The sequence below is a fragment of the Balaenoptera musculus genome, chromosome 20 (assembly GCF_009873245.2).
Source record: "Balaenoptera musculus isolate JJ_BM4_2016_0621 chromosome 20, mBalMus1.pri.v3, whole genome shotgun sequence".
Classification (NCBI taxonomy): Eukaryota; Metazoa; Chordata; class Mammalia; order Artiodactyla; family Balaenopteridae; genus Balaenoptera; species Balaenoptera musculus.
The window spans coordinates 47,079,967-47,093,181 of NC_045804.1; the positions used below are offsets into that span (position 1 = coordinate 47,079,967).

The 13,215-nt window shown below is 55.1% G+C and overlaps 1 protein-coding gene across 11 annotated transcripts in view; it reads left to right on the forward strand.

The window, feature by feature from the left end:
* The window catches only part of SGSM2 (small G protein signaling modulator 2), a 45,964-nt gene that overhangs the window by 13,098 nt on the left and 19,651 nt on the right, over positions 1-13,215 (forward strand). For 9 of the 11 annotated variants that reach the window (XR_005017780.1, XR_005017781.1, XR_005017782.1 and 6 more), the window contains exons 3-12: positions 4,857-5,019; positions 5,293-5,454; positions 5,716-5,783; positions 5,881-6,026; positions 6,346-6,480; positions 7,002-7,126; positions 7,561-7,628; positions 7,771-7,931; positions 8,118-8,244; positions 9,793-9,927. Coding sequence is in view for 4 of the 11 variants with exons in the window: in XM_036836790.1 (XP_036692685.1) it covers positions 4,857-5,019; positions 5,293-5,454; positions 5,716-5,783; positions 5,881-6,026; positions 6,346-6,480; positions 7,002-7,126; positions 7,561-7,628; positions 7,771-7,931; positions 8,118-8,244; positions 9,793-9,927 (1,290 nt within the window). In the remaining 7 variants the exon portion in view is untranslated. The remainder of the gene's footprint in view (positions 1-4,856; positions 5,020-5,292; positions 5,455-5,715; positions 5,784-5,880; positions 6,027-6,345; positions 6,481-7,001; positions 7,127-7,560; positions 7,629-7,770; positions 7,932-8,117; positions 8,245-9,792; positions 9,928-13,215) is intronic. The other 2 variants (XR_005017783.1, XM_036836792.1) reach the window with 1 other exon arrangement.

Consider the following 13,215-nt stretch of genomic DNA (forward strand, 5'->3'; position numbering starts at 1 on the left):
TTTAAATGTGGATATGTGTGTGAGAGCCAGGGGTTGTTTCTGAGGACCCCTGGGCTGACTGAGGACCCTTCTCAACCACTGCTGCATTTCCTGGCAGCCATGGCTTTAGTCCATTCTCGTGGGCTCCTGAGACACCTAAGCTTGTCCCAGCCCACTGAATTGTTTCTCAAGTCCCTACGCAGCTCAGATCACCAGTGGCTACCCTAAGCAGAGCCCAGATCCTCCTGCGGGAGGGGGAACCAAGCTAATCTGCAGACCCTGTTTGCTGAGGGAGCTGGTGATGGGGTGGGTGCCCATGGACAGACCCAGCCTTTCTGAGTTTCATGACTTTCAATTCACCTCCAGGTTGGAGAGAATCTCTAGCATCCTTTCATGATGGAATTATTGTTATTATTTTGAATCGGTAACCTGGCTCAAATACCAAAGCTATACAAAAGGTACACAGCGAAAAGTCTCACTCCTTTCCCTGCCCCCATTCACCCACTTCCCCTCCACCTACCAGTTTCCACACCACTAATACTACCACTCTTCCTTCTTATGCATCCTTCCAGAGTTTTTTGTCCTGATTTTTTTTTTTTAATTCTATTCTTTGTTTACCCCACCCTTTTTGTAATCAAAAGGTATCATGCAGTCAAACTGCTCTGCATCTTGCTTTTGGAGACCTTTCCGTTATTAGTTCCTGGAGCTCATTCTCATTCTTTTTCAGAGGGGCATAATATTATACTGTATGAATGTGCCGTATTTACTTAATCTGTCCTCTATTGATGGACAAGGGGATAGTTTCCAGTCTTCTGCTGTTATAACTAAGTAAGCTTGATTCTATCTGTAAGCTAGATTCTCACAAGAGGGGTTACTAGGTAAGAGGTTATTTGCAATGTTAATAGATAGTGCCACATTGCCACCATAGGGGGTCTTACCAATCAGCCCACCCTCCAGCAAGGTCTGAGAACATTCAGTAACTTCCCAAGTCCCTTCCCTCTCTATCTACCGATGTCTCCTCTGTTCTAAATTGGACTCCTTGGAATGGTTAAATCAGTAGGTAAGGAGTTTGTGGGAGGGGCCCTATAGGATTCCATTAGCACTCGTGGTCTCCAATCCATGCAGCATTTGTTGAGCCCCGTATCTTAATAGACTTTAGGGGCATGTCAGAGACTGGTGAGGGAGTGTCCCAGGGCTTGTCTGGGCTGTAGTTCACTGCTTTTCCTTGGGAAGATGGTGCCAGACCTTGTCAGGGTGGGATGTCCACAGCAAGGTGCTAAAGTTAAAATTATTTCCACTCCTGCCCACTCCGAGTTGCAGTTCCCTGAGCCTTGCTGTCACTTGGATAGGATGACACAGTAGAAAGGGTACCCTGGGCTCATCCGGTACCATAGCTCCAAAGGCCACTGGAAGACCAAGGTGGGGAGGGAGAGGATCATGCTTGTTGAGTCATGTCTGTTTCTCTGTTTCAATTCATTCACCCAAACCTTCCCATCCCAACCAATGACCAAAAAGAGTGTGGATTTTTATCAATTAGTACGTGTTTTTCTTATGTGAAGTGATCCAAATGACGTCAGGGCTGTCTCTCCCCTCTTCTGGGGCAACCAGAGTGGCTGCGGGTGGTGCTGGGAACCCTGAGACAGGGGCTCCTGAAACCTTCACGTCATGGCTGGGGGACCAGGGCCCAGACAGCTCAGTTAGAAGGGGGAAGATTTCGGCTGAGTTGGTGCTTTGGCTGTGATGGGCGTTTCCTCCAGGGGCCTCTGTGTGACCTTCTCCTTGGAGAAGGGTGCTTGATGGTCTGTGAGAGGGCCTCCTGGGGAGCACAGACAGCTGGAGAGTTGGGCATTATTGCTGATAGCTCTACAACTGCAGTTCTGAGTGTGGTGTTCTCTGTATGTGGGGAGAGGCCAGGGGGATCTTTGTACTTGCATGTCTGTAAGTGCCAATCAGTAGAAGTGTCTGTGGTTCCACTCAACCCAAAAGTCTTAGAGCAGGGTTTTAAAACTTTCTGGGGTCAGATACCCCTTTTAGAAACTAAAAGCCAAGGATCCTTTATCCAGAATAAAAACACTCACCTAAGCATGCAGAAGCAGACCAGTGATTCTGTGTGCAGTTTTAGGGGGTCTCGAAGGTCCAGAAGCCTATCAACAAACCCTCTTAGGAGAGTAATTCTCAATTATATATTATCAGTGTTATTATTATTTTGCCTACACACTGCACACAGTAACGTGCTCCTTCCCTGTGGGGGACAGCCCTGTGGGAATGGGGAAGGACTAGTATAGTTTGAACAACTACTGGCCGAGGAGCCCATGGAACCAGCTTAGGAATACCTGGCACAGAGGGTCGTTTACTTTGCTTGGAACATAGAGAGGTGAGAGAGATTTTTCCCTCTGCGGACATTGCCTGGCACCTTGCCCGGGTTTCACAGAAGGAACTTAGGGGCCATGGGGTGAGTGGGGGCACTGGGTGTGGTGTTTGGGCTTCTCTCAATATTCCCTACTTGCAGTAATTGCTGAGGAATGCCTCCGCCCACCCCAGAGAACCCCGAGGCCTGTGCTCACAGTCTGCCTGGCAGGCTGGGTGAGGCCAAGCTGCTGCCTGCATCCCCAGGCTCCCCAGCCTGGCTACACGGGCAGTCGCCTGGGGAAGGTGGGAGAGCTAATGACTCATTATCCCGGCAATTAGCCACGTCACCAAGGCACATGCTTCTCTGCAGGACTGGTGCCACCTGCTGCTGCTCTGGCCTTGTTCAGTGCTGCTTTTCTCCCACTCTGATCGGGGAGTGCCACCCCAGGAAATAGTCACCACCTTCTTCCAGCTGTGGACTTGTAGCTGCAGCAGCCCCAGGACCAAGAGACTAGGACAAAAAGGTCACTCACCTATGTACCCCAGGGCCACGCAGGACCTCCAGGGACCAAGGGGACAGCCATGGAGGGGAATATGTGGACACTTAAGCAAAGATTCCCCCACATGTCCCATACACACATGATACCTGTGGATACATCTGTCTGCGTACGCATGTGCTCATCGATATATGAACATGCCATGAAGGAAAGGCTGCAACTTGTGAAATAAAGTCCTCCGAGGCCTGAGCTCCCAAGAGAGGGAGGGGGTCCTGTCTTGTTTCCCCTTCCCTGGGATGCTCTCAATGAACTGGCCAGCTTCCACATTGGCCCCAGGGACTCTCTCTAACTTCTTGACCTCAGTACAAGAGAGAGCCAAACAAAACTCTTTTATAGGACATCAGTGACTGTCTGTCAGTAACAATGAAGGCAGAAAACAGGCGAGAGCCTCTGTTTTTCAGTGATTATTTCCTAAGTTCAGGTTTCACATTCTTTTTTTTTTTTGGCTGCACTGTGTGGCATGTGGGATCTTAGTTCCCCGACCAACGATCAAACCCATGCCCCCTGCAGTGGAAGCACAGAATCTTAACCACTGGACCACCAGGGAAGTCCCCAGGTTTCATATTCTAACAACACTAGTCACAGTAAGCTTAATGGGGCCTCAGTTCCCCTGTTCCTAAGAGAATGACACCTCCACCCACCTCTGGGGAAGCCTGTGATCCTCTCTCTAGTGTGTCCTCGCCTCTGCCAGTGAGAGGACTTGCAAAAACCCAGCCCTTACAGGTTAGCCATAGAACAGGATCTCGACAAAAAGAGGTTAGGAGCCAGGAACCGACTTGCATCAAGGGCCTCCGGCATGAGGGGTTTGCGTACTTCATCTCGTGTAACATTTCACACCAGTCCCAGGAAGTCTCCCCCATTTCACAGATGATAAAACTGAGGCTCAGAGCATTAAGTCACTTACCCATGTTTTCCAGAAGTAGCGAGTGGCACCACGCTTCAGACCCTGTTCTGACTCCCCACCTCCAGCACAATCCCTGTAAAAAGAGTACCTGTGAAGTGAGGGGAGACCTCCTCCCACCTGTGGGCCTCCACCCCCCCAACACACCTGGAGGAGGTGAAAGGGGCTGGGCCAGTGTTTGGGGCCCTGTGTCTACACCCAGCTCTGCCACTATGTGACTTCGAATCAGCCCTCTTCCTCTTTCTGGGCCTTTCCTTCCTCGGCTGTAAAACAATCAGCTTGTCCTCAATAATGGCCAAGCCCCTCCTTCCCCCACACCTACACACTAATTTTTTTAGAATCTGTATGTGCCCAGGGCAGCTCTCCACCCTCCCCTACCAAGCCCTTCTTTCCTTCCTATGGGGCCTGTCTGCTGAGAGCAGAATCCAGACGGAGAGGGTAGGCCTAGCCCCTAAAAACATGAATGAATGAAGGGAAGCCCTCCCTGCACGGGAAGTAGAAATCCCTCACTGTCGGCTGCAGGGCTCATCAATAATTCAGGGCTGCTGTCAGGTCCGATCTCTGCAGTGGCTTCATCAATATTTCAGCTCCTTCTCCAGAGCCTCGTTCCTTAGCAACCACATCATCTCTGCTCTACAGGAGGGCTGCCAGGCTGTGCGCTCCCTACATCCCCTGTCCTGTAGGTGCTGTCCGTGCTTGCCCTCGTGGGCAGGGGGTGGAGCCACCCATGCCAACTGGCACTGGCAGCTTTGTCCTCAGAGCCTCAGGGCGATGCTGCATACAGGAGGCACGTACATACCAGATGAGAGGGAGGGACAGGGACGGTGTGGCACAGCAAAGCCCCCGCAGGTCCACCCTGGGCAGGAGCGGGGAGGGACCCGCGGGAGCATTTTGGAGAGAGGTCAGGGTATGTCTCCGTGGCCTGTCTTAAGCCCGAACCTCACCCCCTAGTCTTAGCAGAGCCAGGGCCTGCCCTCGCCTCTCTGCTCTCCATAGGTATGGGGGAGGGGAGTGCTTCTCCCTCTTCCGCTCTTGCCCAGGCTCAGCTGCTGCTTCCCTTTGTGGCCCAGGTGCGGTGGAGGCTTGCCTCCTGCATCAGCTGAGGCGCCGTGCCGCCGGCTTCCTGCGCAGTGACAAGATGGCAGCCCTGTTCACCAAGGTGGGGAAGACGTGCCCGGTGGCTGGGGAGGTTTGCCACAAGGTGCAGGAGCTGCAGCAGCAAGTAGAGGGCAGGTAAGCCCTGAACCAGCCCCTCCCATGCCTCCCTTCTGCTCTTTCCATTTGCTGTTTCTTGCAGGGCCTCACCCCTTGGATGACGGGCCAGCCTAAGGGTGGGGGGGTGGCCCTTTCAGGCACAAGGTCCTGTCCACCACCTCCAACCCCCCGTCCCAGTCAGTCCTCTGGGTGCTTGTCTTGCGGCTCCAAACTCCGCTCCCAGTGCCACCAGTCTGCGATGGGGCTCACCCCGAAGCCCTCACACTCCTGAAGCCCACCCCCTCTTTGCAGGAAACCCTTGGCGGGCAACCAGGAGACCCTGCAGAGACAGGGCTCTGCCAGCGGGAAGGCCCCAGTCCTCAGCCTGCAGGCCTTGAAACACATATGGATACGCACGGCGCTCATCGAGAAAGTGCTGGACAGGGTCGTGCAGTACCTGGTGGAGAACTGCAGGTGACTGCCCCTCCCTGAGCCCACCCCTCCCTGTGCTTGACTGCCCACCACGGTCTATAGGCATGTGCCATCCCCCCGTAGCATCCCGAAAGCAGAGACCACACCAGGCACCCCACAAAGCTCAGTCCTGGTGGACTCATTTCTTCTCGGTAACTGACATGAATTTGATCCTTGTGGGGATGTATCTCCTTGGTGAGCTTAACGGCCCTGGAATGAGTCCTGGAGCCCCAGTGGTCACCCCGTCTGTCTCTCCCCTGGCAGCAAGTATTACGAGAAGCAGGCGTTACTGGCAGACCCTGTGTTTGGCCCCATCTTGGCCTCTCTTCTAGGTAAGCCTAGTAGCAGACAGGCCTGCGCTGGGCCAGTGGGGGCTCCAGGGCAAGTGCTGAGGGGGCACCCCCGAGCTGGCTGTCCCTGTCTCCACAGTGGGACCCTGTGCCTTGGAGTACACCAAGCTCAAGACAGCTGATCACTACTGGACCGACCCCTCGGCTGATGAGCTGGTCCAGAGGCACCGTATCCGTGGTCCCCCAAATCGCCAGGACTCCCCTGCGAAGCGCCCAGCCCTAGGAGTAGGTGTCACTCTTCCGCCCTGTGCTCACCCAGGATACGCCCCTGGGCCTTTGGGGAGGAGCAGCTGGGCTGTGTGCTCCTGGCAGATGTAGGCTGGGCCTTGGAGATGCCCAGGGTAGTGGCCACCCCAGGAGAGCCTTTTCCCCACACTGGCGCTCACATAAATGCTAGGAGCACAGAGCTGGTCCGTGGCTGAGAGCAAACTGGGGACAGGAAGGACCCTTGGGGTCAGCTAGAGAGGGTCCGCATGGAGGCCTAGGGCTGACCCCCACGGCTGACTTCCTGGGGCTGGGGGCTGAGCCGTGACTTTGTGTGCAGATCCGGAAGCGGCACTCAAGTGGCAGCGCGTCGGAGGACAGGCTAGCCGCCTGCGCCCGTGAGTATGTGGAGTCCCTGCACCAGAACTCGAGGACACGGCTGCTCTACGGCAAAAACAACGTGCTGGTACAGCCGGTAGGAGAGCCTAACGCCCGGCCCTCCTCTCCCTCTTCCAAAGGCACCAAGACCTCCAGCCACATTCATCCCTTTTCCCAGGGGCTTGACTAGAAAGAAGGGGGAGAAGGGCCCCACCCCCTACTTCACTGTTTCATAGCCTCATGCCCAGCCTTGAGCTGGCAGGAGCCAGGAATGGCATCTGCTCTGGCCAGCTGAGAACCAGGCCGTCCGGGAGTAGGAATGTCAGCCAGCAGGCAGGGTGAACGCCCAGCTTGGGTATGGCTGGCCCGGACACGCCTGGCATCCAGGAGGCTGACAGGACAGAGCCAGCGGCCCCAGGCCAGCCAGGGAAAGGAGGCACCCGCATCTGCGTGTGGCACGTGATGCCCCCTACTTCCTCCCGGCCCCCAGTCCAGGATCCTGTGATTGGCCTGGCCTGGCCTCCCTGCACGCACCTGGAGCTCCTTTTCCGTAGGCCATCCCCGGGAGCCTCTCGGGCCCTCATCTTCTCTGTCTTCTGGTGTGTCTGCTCCCTGTAGAAGGAGGACATGGAGGCTGTCCCTGGCTACCTCTCCCTGCACCAGTCTGCAGAGAGCCTAACTCTGAAGTGGACCCCCAACCAGCTCATGAATGGGACTCTGGGGGATTCCGAGCTGGAAAAGAGGTGGGGGCTTTGGGACTTCCTCCAAGGAGCCAGGAAAGGGAGTCGGGGCTTGCTCCCGGGCGGGGGATGGAGAGACCAAGCCTGCTCCAGGGGGCAGGCCTCACTCCTTATCCGATGCCAAGAATTGCAGGGAGAGGCTGCCTGGACAGGTTCCCGAGCTCTCTAGGACTGAGCCGGGCCTGGGCACGGAGAGGTTTGCCTGAGCCAAGCTCTAGGCAGCTGAGACTGCTAGGCTCTGTGCCATGAGGACAGCATGGGGCCCAGAGGGACAAGGTGGCTGGCCAAGGTCACATTCTCGGCTACGGTCAGGGTACTAATAGTAGTACCCTGAATACTACTATTCAGGGTAGTCTCACGGGTGTCGGGGCCGGGAGATGAAGAAGGCGGGATGGCAGGTCTTGGGACACAGCGACACCAAACTGGTTCCTTTCCAGCGTTTACTGGGACTACGCCCTTGTTGTGCCCTTCAGTCAGATTGTCTGCATCCACTGCCACCAGCAAAGTGAGCCTCCCCTGTCCTGGGCACAGGGGTGAGGGGAGAGAGCCTGCGCCGTGCATGGACCTCCTGTCCCCCTCCTTCCGTCCCCACGCTCCCACCCCACTGTCCTCCTACCCAGCCTCACTGGCCCACGTTCACCCCCCAGAGAACGGCGGCACGCTCGTACTGGTGAGCCAGGATGGCATCCAGAGGCCACCACTGCACTTCCCGCAGGGGGGCCACCTGCTGTCCTTCCTGTCCTGCCTGGAGAACGGGCTTCTGCCTCGAGGACAGCTGGAGCCCCCACTCTGGACCCAGCAGGGGAAGGTACCTCGGGGCTTGGGAGGCTCTAGGTGAGCCTAGATGTGTGGGGTGGGTTCTCCACCCACCTGCTGGCCTCCCGTCCTTTCCCCACACGGAGCTCTTAGGAGCAGCCTAGCTGGGTAGGGGGCGGGGGGGCCGTGGATTGGACCCCGCCCTGGGCAGGCTGACCACCCGCCCCTCTCCCCGCAGGGGAAGGTGTTCCCCAGGCTACGGAAGCGCAGCAGCATGCGGTCCGTGGACGTGGAGGACGTGGGCTCGGGGCGGGCCACCGACTACGTGTTCCGGATCATTTACCCTGGCCACAGGCACGAGCACAGTAAGTGTCCCAAACGTCATTCTTGGAGGAAGAGAGAGGTGGGGGAGTAGTGTCACCCAGGGGGCCGCAGGCAGGGTCCACTGCCCAGGCCTGGTTAACCCAGGCAGGTCTTTACTCAGCTTCTCACTGGACCTTCCCCCCCGGCAAATCATCCCTCGGAGAAGTGGCCTCTTGTCTACCTAGCTGTCTTCTCCCCAGCTCGTGACCCCAGGCTCTTGGCTCAGCCGATCCAGGTGTCGCTGTACAATATTCTCTTGGTCATCCTTTCATGCCCTGCCCCAGGGAAAAAGTGTGGTGAGACTACACATAGAAGGTGGAGAACTCTTGGTTTCTTTTCAGCCTGCCACCTGACCCCCCAACAAGGCAGCCAGGGTGCAGGGTCAACGCATCTTCATAGATGGTGTAAATTGTTCACTGACTCTGCTAGAGCCAGAACCCTCCCCCAACCAGCTACTGATGAGGGGAGCATTAGCAGGAGTAGGGGGGCGTCTGGGGTGAGATTTGGAGCTGCAGGGGGAATCTGTGGCGCCAGGAGTTGAAAGGTGGCTTGGCCCTCGTGGGTCCTGCCCCACCTGGACATAACCCCTCTGGGCCCCAGGGGGCTTGTCCATAAGCATCTACCAACACACGAGTTCCCTTTCTGGTCAGAGCACTGCTGCTGCCCATAGGTTTCTCCAGGCCAGAATGGCTGATCTCGGGGATAAGGTCAGGGAATATGCCAGCCCAGAGCATTTGTTGCCAGCCAGACCACCTTCTCCCAAAATGTGCTAACTCGTGCCAATAAGCTGTCGACAAGTTGTCTCCGTATTAGTGGACAGATTGCCCAGACTGCAAACACACAGCCACAGCGCGAGTTCTCTGTTAACAGGCTTGGAGGGCAGGAGACCTAGGGCCCCCTTCCCTCCCAGGTGTGCCTGATGAAGAGAAGGAGACTCAGCTTTGGCCAAAACGTGTTTGCAGACCTGGCATTTAATCTCAGGCTCTTGCTTGGCTCAGATTTTGCAGCTTTCACTTGCCCTCTTCAAGCCTTGGTACTTCCCAGTTCCGGTCACTTCAAGGAGCTGAAGCCCAGCAGGGTGACTCAGGCTCCTAGAGAGCAGCTCTGGGAAGCCCTTAGAAGGTTGGGTTTATAGTCTGAAGCGGGGGATTTGGGGTAACCCTCAGATGTGGTTCAGCTTGACCATGACACGAGCCGAAGAATGATTGGGATCCATCTGCCAACAGTCATGCCCAGCCTCAGCCAGGGCCGGGGGGTCCCTGTCTTTCACTACCCTGGCGCCCCCATCAGTTCTCTCTCTTCTGTTCTTCCTAGAGAGGGCATCCTCCAAGAGTGGAGCTCTGTAGCTGCCGCCGTGTCCTCACCTTCTTCCATACTTTCCCCAGTAACTCATCAAAAGACTCTCAGGTCCCCCCTTCCCCTCTTCCATGCCCTGCAGGCTCAAGGTGACCCAGACTCCATTCTGCTCTCCCTAAGGAGGGAGTGCGGACCCTCCTGCCCCGGGACTAGGGTCCTCATGCCTCTGCATCTCTGCTATTCTTTTTGAGCAGTCACTATTAACTACCACCACCTAGCGGCCAGCCGCGCGGCCTCGGTGGACGATGATGAGGAAGAGGAGGATAAACTACACGCGATGCTCTCAATGATCTGCTCGCGGAACCTCACAGCTCCCAACCCGATGAAAGGTTTTTATCCCTCCCCCTCTCCCTGAGCCACCCCATCCTCCCGCCCCACCCCCCTGGGCCCACCTGCCACCCACCGCAGGGGCTCAAATGGCAGTGTTGGCATTATGGGACTTGCACCCAGGATGCAGATGAGGGAGGGTGGAAGGAGGTGCTGGCAGGAGGGGACAGTACAAAATGCAGTTGACTCTGGGCTCCCCATTGAACGTGAGGAGAGGGCTTTGCACCCGAGAGGGAAGAGACTGACTGGTGGGAAGGTCTGATTATCTGGTTCCCTGTTGGAAATGAATGGCTCTCTGAGAGCCCTGTTCCCACTCTGGAGGGGTCACGCTGGCAAACCCAGGACAATGTCTCTTTCTTTCTCTCCTGCTGGCTGGGAAGATGGGCCCTGTGCCTCTGACTCCTGACTTAACGGAAACAGGACAGAAGTACCAGGCCCCTCTTCAGCAGGGGTAGGGGCTGGACAGCTCATGGGGACAGGAGTCACCTGTGGTCAGGTGAGGGGTCAGGGTCACCATGGAAAGAGACCCAGGGCTCAGTTTACCCAGCTGACACTTTAGCATGAAATCTAGAAATATCTGTGCCAAGGGTATAAGACAGGTGTGTTCCTGCCCTCATGGACCTGACTCCAGGATTACCAAGGCCCCCTCGCTGGAAATGACAGGACAGTGCCCACAGCTCCTCTGTCCACCACTCATCTTAGCGCAGAGCTAGACTTGTAGAGAGGGACTGGTCAGGGGACCAGTGAGGGCCAGGCCCAGGTGCTCAGGGAAGATTGCTTCTGAAGGGCTGAGGCCACCTGTCTTGGAGTTTAGGGGAAGCTCCCCATCCCCACCATTCCCGTGCCACGGGTTAATTTCTTTTTTTTCATTAAAAATATTTATTGTCCATATAGGAGCTAGTGGGAAAAGCTTCATCTCTCTTTTCTATACTCTGAGAATGACCAATTAAATATATAATCCCCAACCTTTTAGGAGATGAGGGTAGCGTTTATACAACAAGTAGGAGAAGAAAGTTAAGACACCATTGTCCAGAATGAAGTGTCAACCCATCTCTATTTCATCAGACCTTTATGCAAACATGGAACCCTTTGATCCAATTGCCCTACCAAAGCACCTTGGTGCAGGGGGCATGACTGCTATCCATAGCCACATCCAACTGCAGACATTATAGCCAACGCTCGGACGTCAATAGATTTCTATTAAATACACACACACATACACACACACACACACACACACACACATACACAACACCCCTAATTTCAGCTTCTTTTAAATATTGGAACATTGAATTTGTGAGGCAGATTATTACAGTAATATCTTCCAATTTGTTTATGCCTCCCTGAATCCATTTGAATAATTCCCTACCATTCTTCTAACTAATTAATTTTTATTTTTAATTTTTTAAACTATTTTTTAAATTGAAGTATAGTTAATTTACAATTTTTTTTTTGAGGCCACTTGGCTTGTGGGATTTTAGTTCCCCAACCAGGGATTGAACCCAGGCCCTCGGCAGTGAGAGGGAGGATCCTAACCACTGCACCACCAGGGAGTTCCCTAATTTACGATGTTGTGTTAGTTTCAGGTACACAGCAAAGTGACTCAGTTATATATATGTATATATATATATATAAATATACATATTCTTTTTCAGATTCTTTTCCATTATAGGTTATTACAAGATACTGCATATAGTCCCCTGTGCTATACAGTAGGTCCTTGTTGTTTATTTTATATATAGTAATATATATATGTTAATCCCAAACTCCTAACTTATCTCTCCCCTCCGCCCTGGCCACAGATTAATTCCTTCTCCCCTTTCCCTGCCCCTACAGGGGGCGTCTAAGAATATGTGACACTCTCCTTATGCTTCCACAAAATTCTACCAAAGAACCCAGTTCCTTAGCTCAGCCACCAAGCCTGTAATGGGCAACCAAGTCCACAGCCTAGAACACACCTAGCACACCCTCAACACAACTGCCAGCCGCCCCCTTACCCATCACATTCCTGTCCTGCCTGCCCTCCCTCCCAGCCCTTCCAGTGGGACCTGCAGGCCAGCTGGTGGGAACTCGGGGGAGCCTCCTCACTTGTCATGTTTTTTGCCTGCCACCTGGTTCCTTGCAAACCTGGGCTTGAGGCTGATGCTTATTTCCAGGTTAGCTGACTTGGAGCCATGTGGGGAAGCTAAGTCAGGAGAGCCAGGGAGCCCCTTCTCACCCCACAAATTATAGTCAGGCTGGAGGCTGTAGGGGGCAGGAGTCCCAGTAGAGCCCCTAATTAGTGGACCTGGAGACAGGAAGCCATCCCTGGCTGCTCTTAGAGCTGAGGCCTCCAGGGTCAGAGAATCTTACAGGGTCCAGAGGCCTCGGGGCTTGCTTGGGCATCCTCTTGGGGAACTCAGGGGTCAGACGGACCCAGTGTGTAGGCCCTGGGACCCCAACACTTGAGAAAGGGGAGGAGGTGTGGAAGCAGAATCAGCAGGTGGCTGGGGAGATGGTATGGGAGCCCCCATCTCCACTCCAGTCCATAATGACAACACTGTTGAGTCCGTTCTGCTAGCCGTTGCTTTCCAGGCCTGCAACATGCTTGACTTGTGCATGTGAATCAAGTGGCGGGTGTCCAGACTCTCCTTCCCCCTCCCCTCCTTTTCCCGCTGCCTCCCCACAGAGCAGAGATGCTGTTCACTCTAATTCTGCTCCAGGCCAGGCACCTTTCACTCGGAGTCTTAGGGGCTGTGGGGTTCAATCACCCTAATTGTTTTGCTTCAAACTTTCCTCACGCTCAGAGGAGAGAGTCAGAGTCAAAGCTGGCCCAGCAGACCCCCGTCCAGCCTGCTGCCCCTCGCCCAGTCACGCCAGAGCTCCAGCTGTCTGCACTGGGTTAATTCAGAGATGCAGTGTTCAATGCTGGCTGGTTCAGCTCCTTCCTGGAGAATTAAGGTGAAGAGCATTGACCCAGGAGACTTGCCTTGGTTGGGCCCTGCTTTCTGGGCATGAACTCGTTTCCCTATGTGCCCACCCTCTGCACCTGGCAACCCCCTGCCTGCCCGCCTGCTGCCTGCTGCCTACCTGGCTGGGCCTGCTCCTGCCACACACACCGCCCGCCCCCCGCCCCCGGCTCCTCCCACCACTGGCCTCTCTCCTGCCTGCTGCAGGGGCCTGAGCTGGGCTCCTGCCCCACCCCACCTGCATTTGCCCCTCCTTCTTCTTCCCAGAGTATCAGGCATGGCTTGCAACCCCTCACTCCCGGAGCCGCAGCCCCTCCACACCAAGTGTGTTCCTTAATTTGC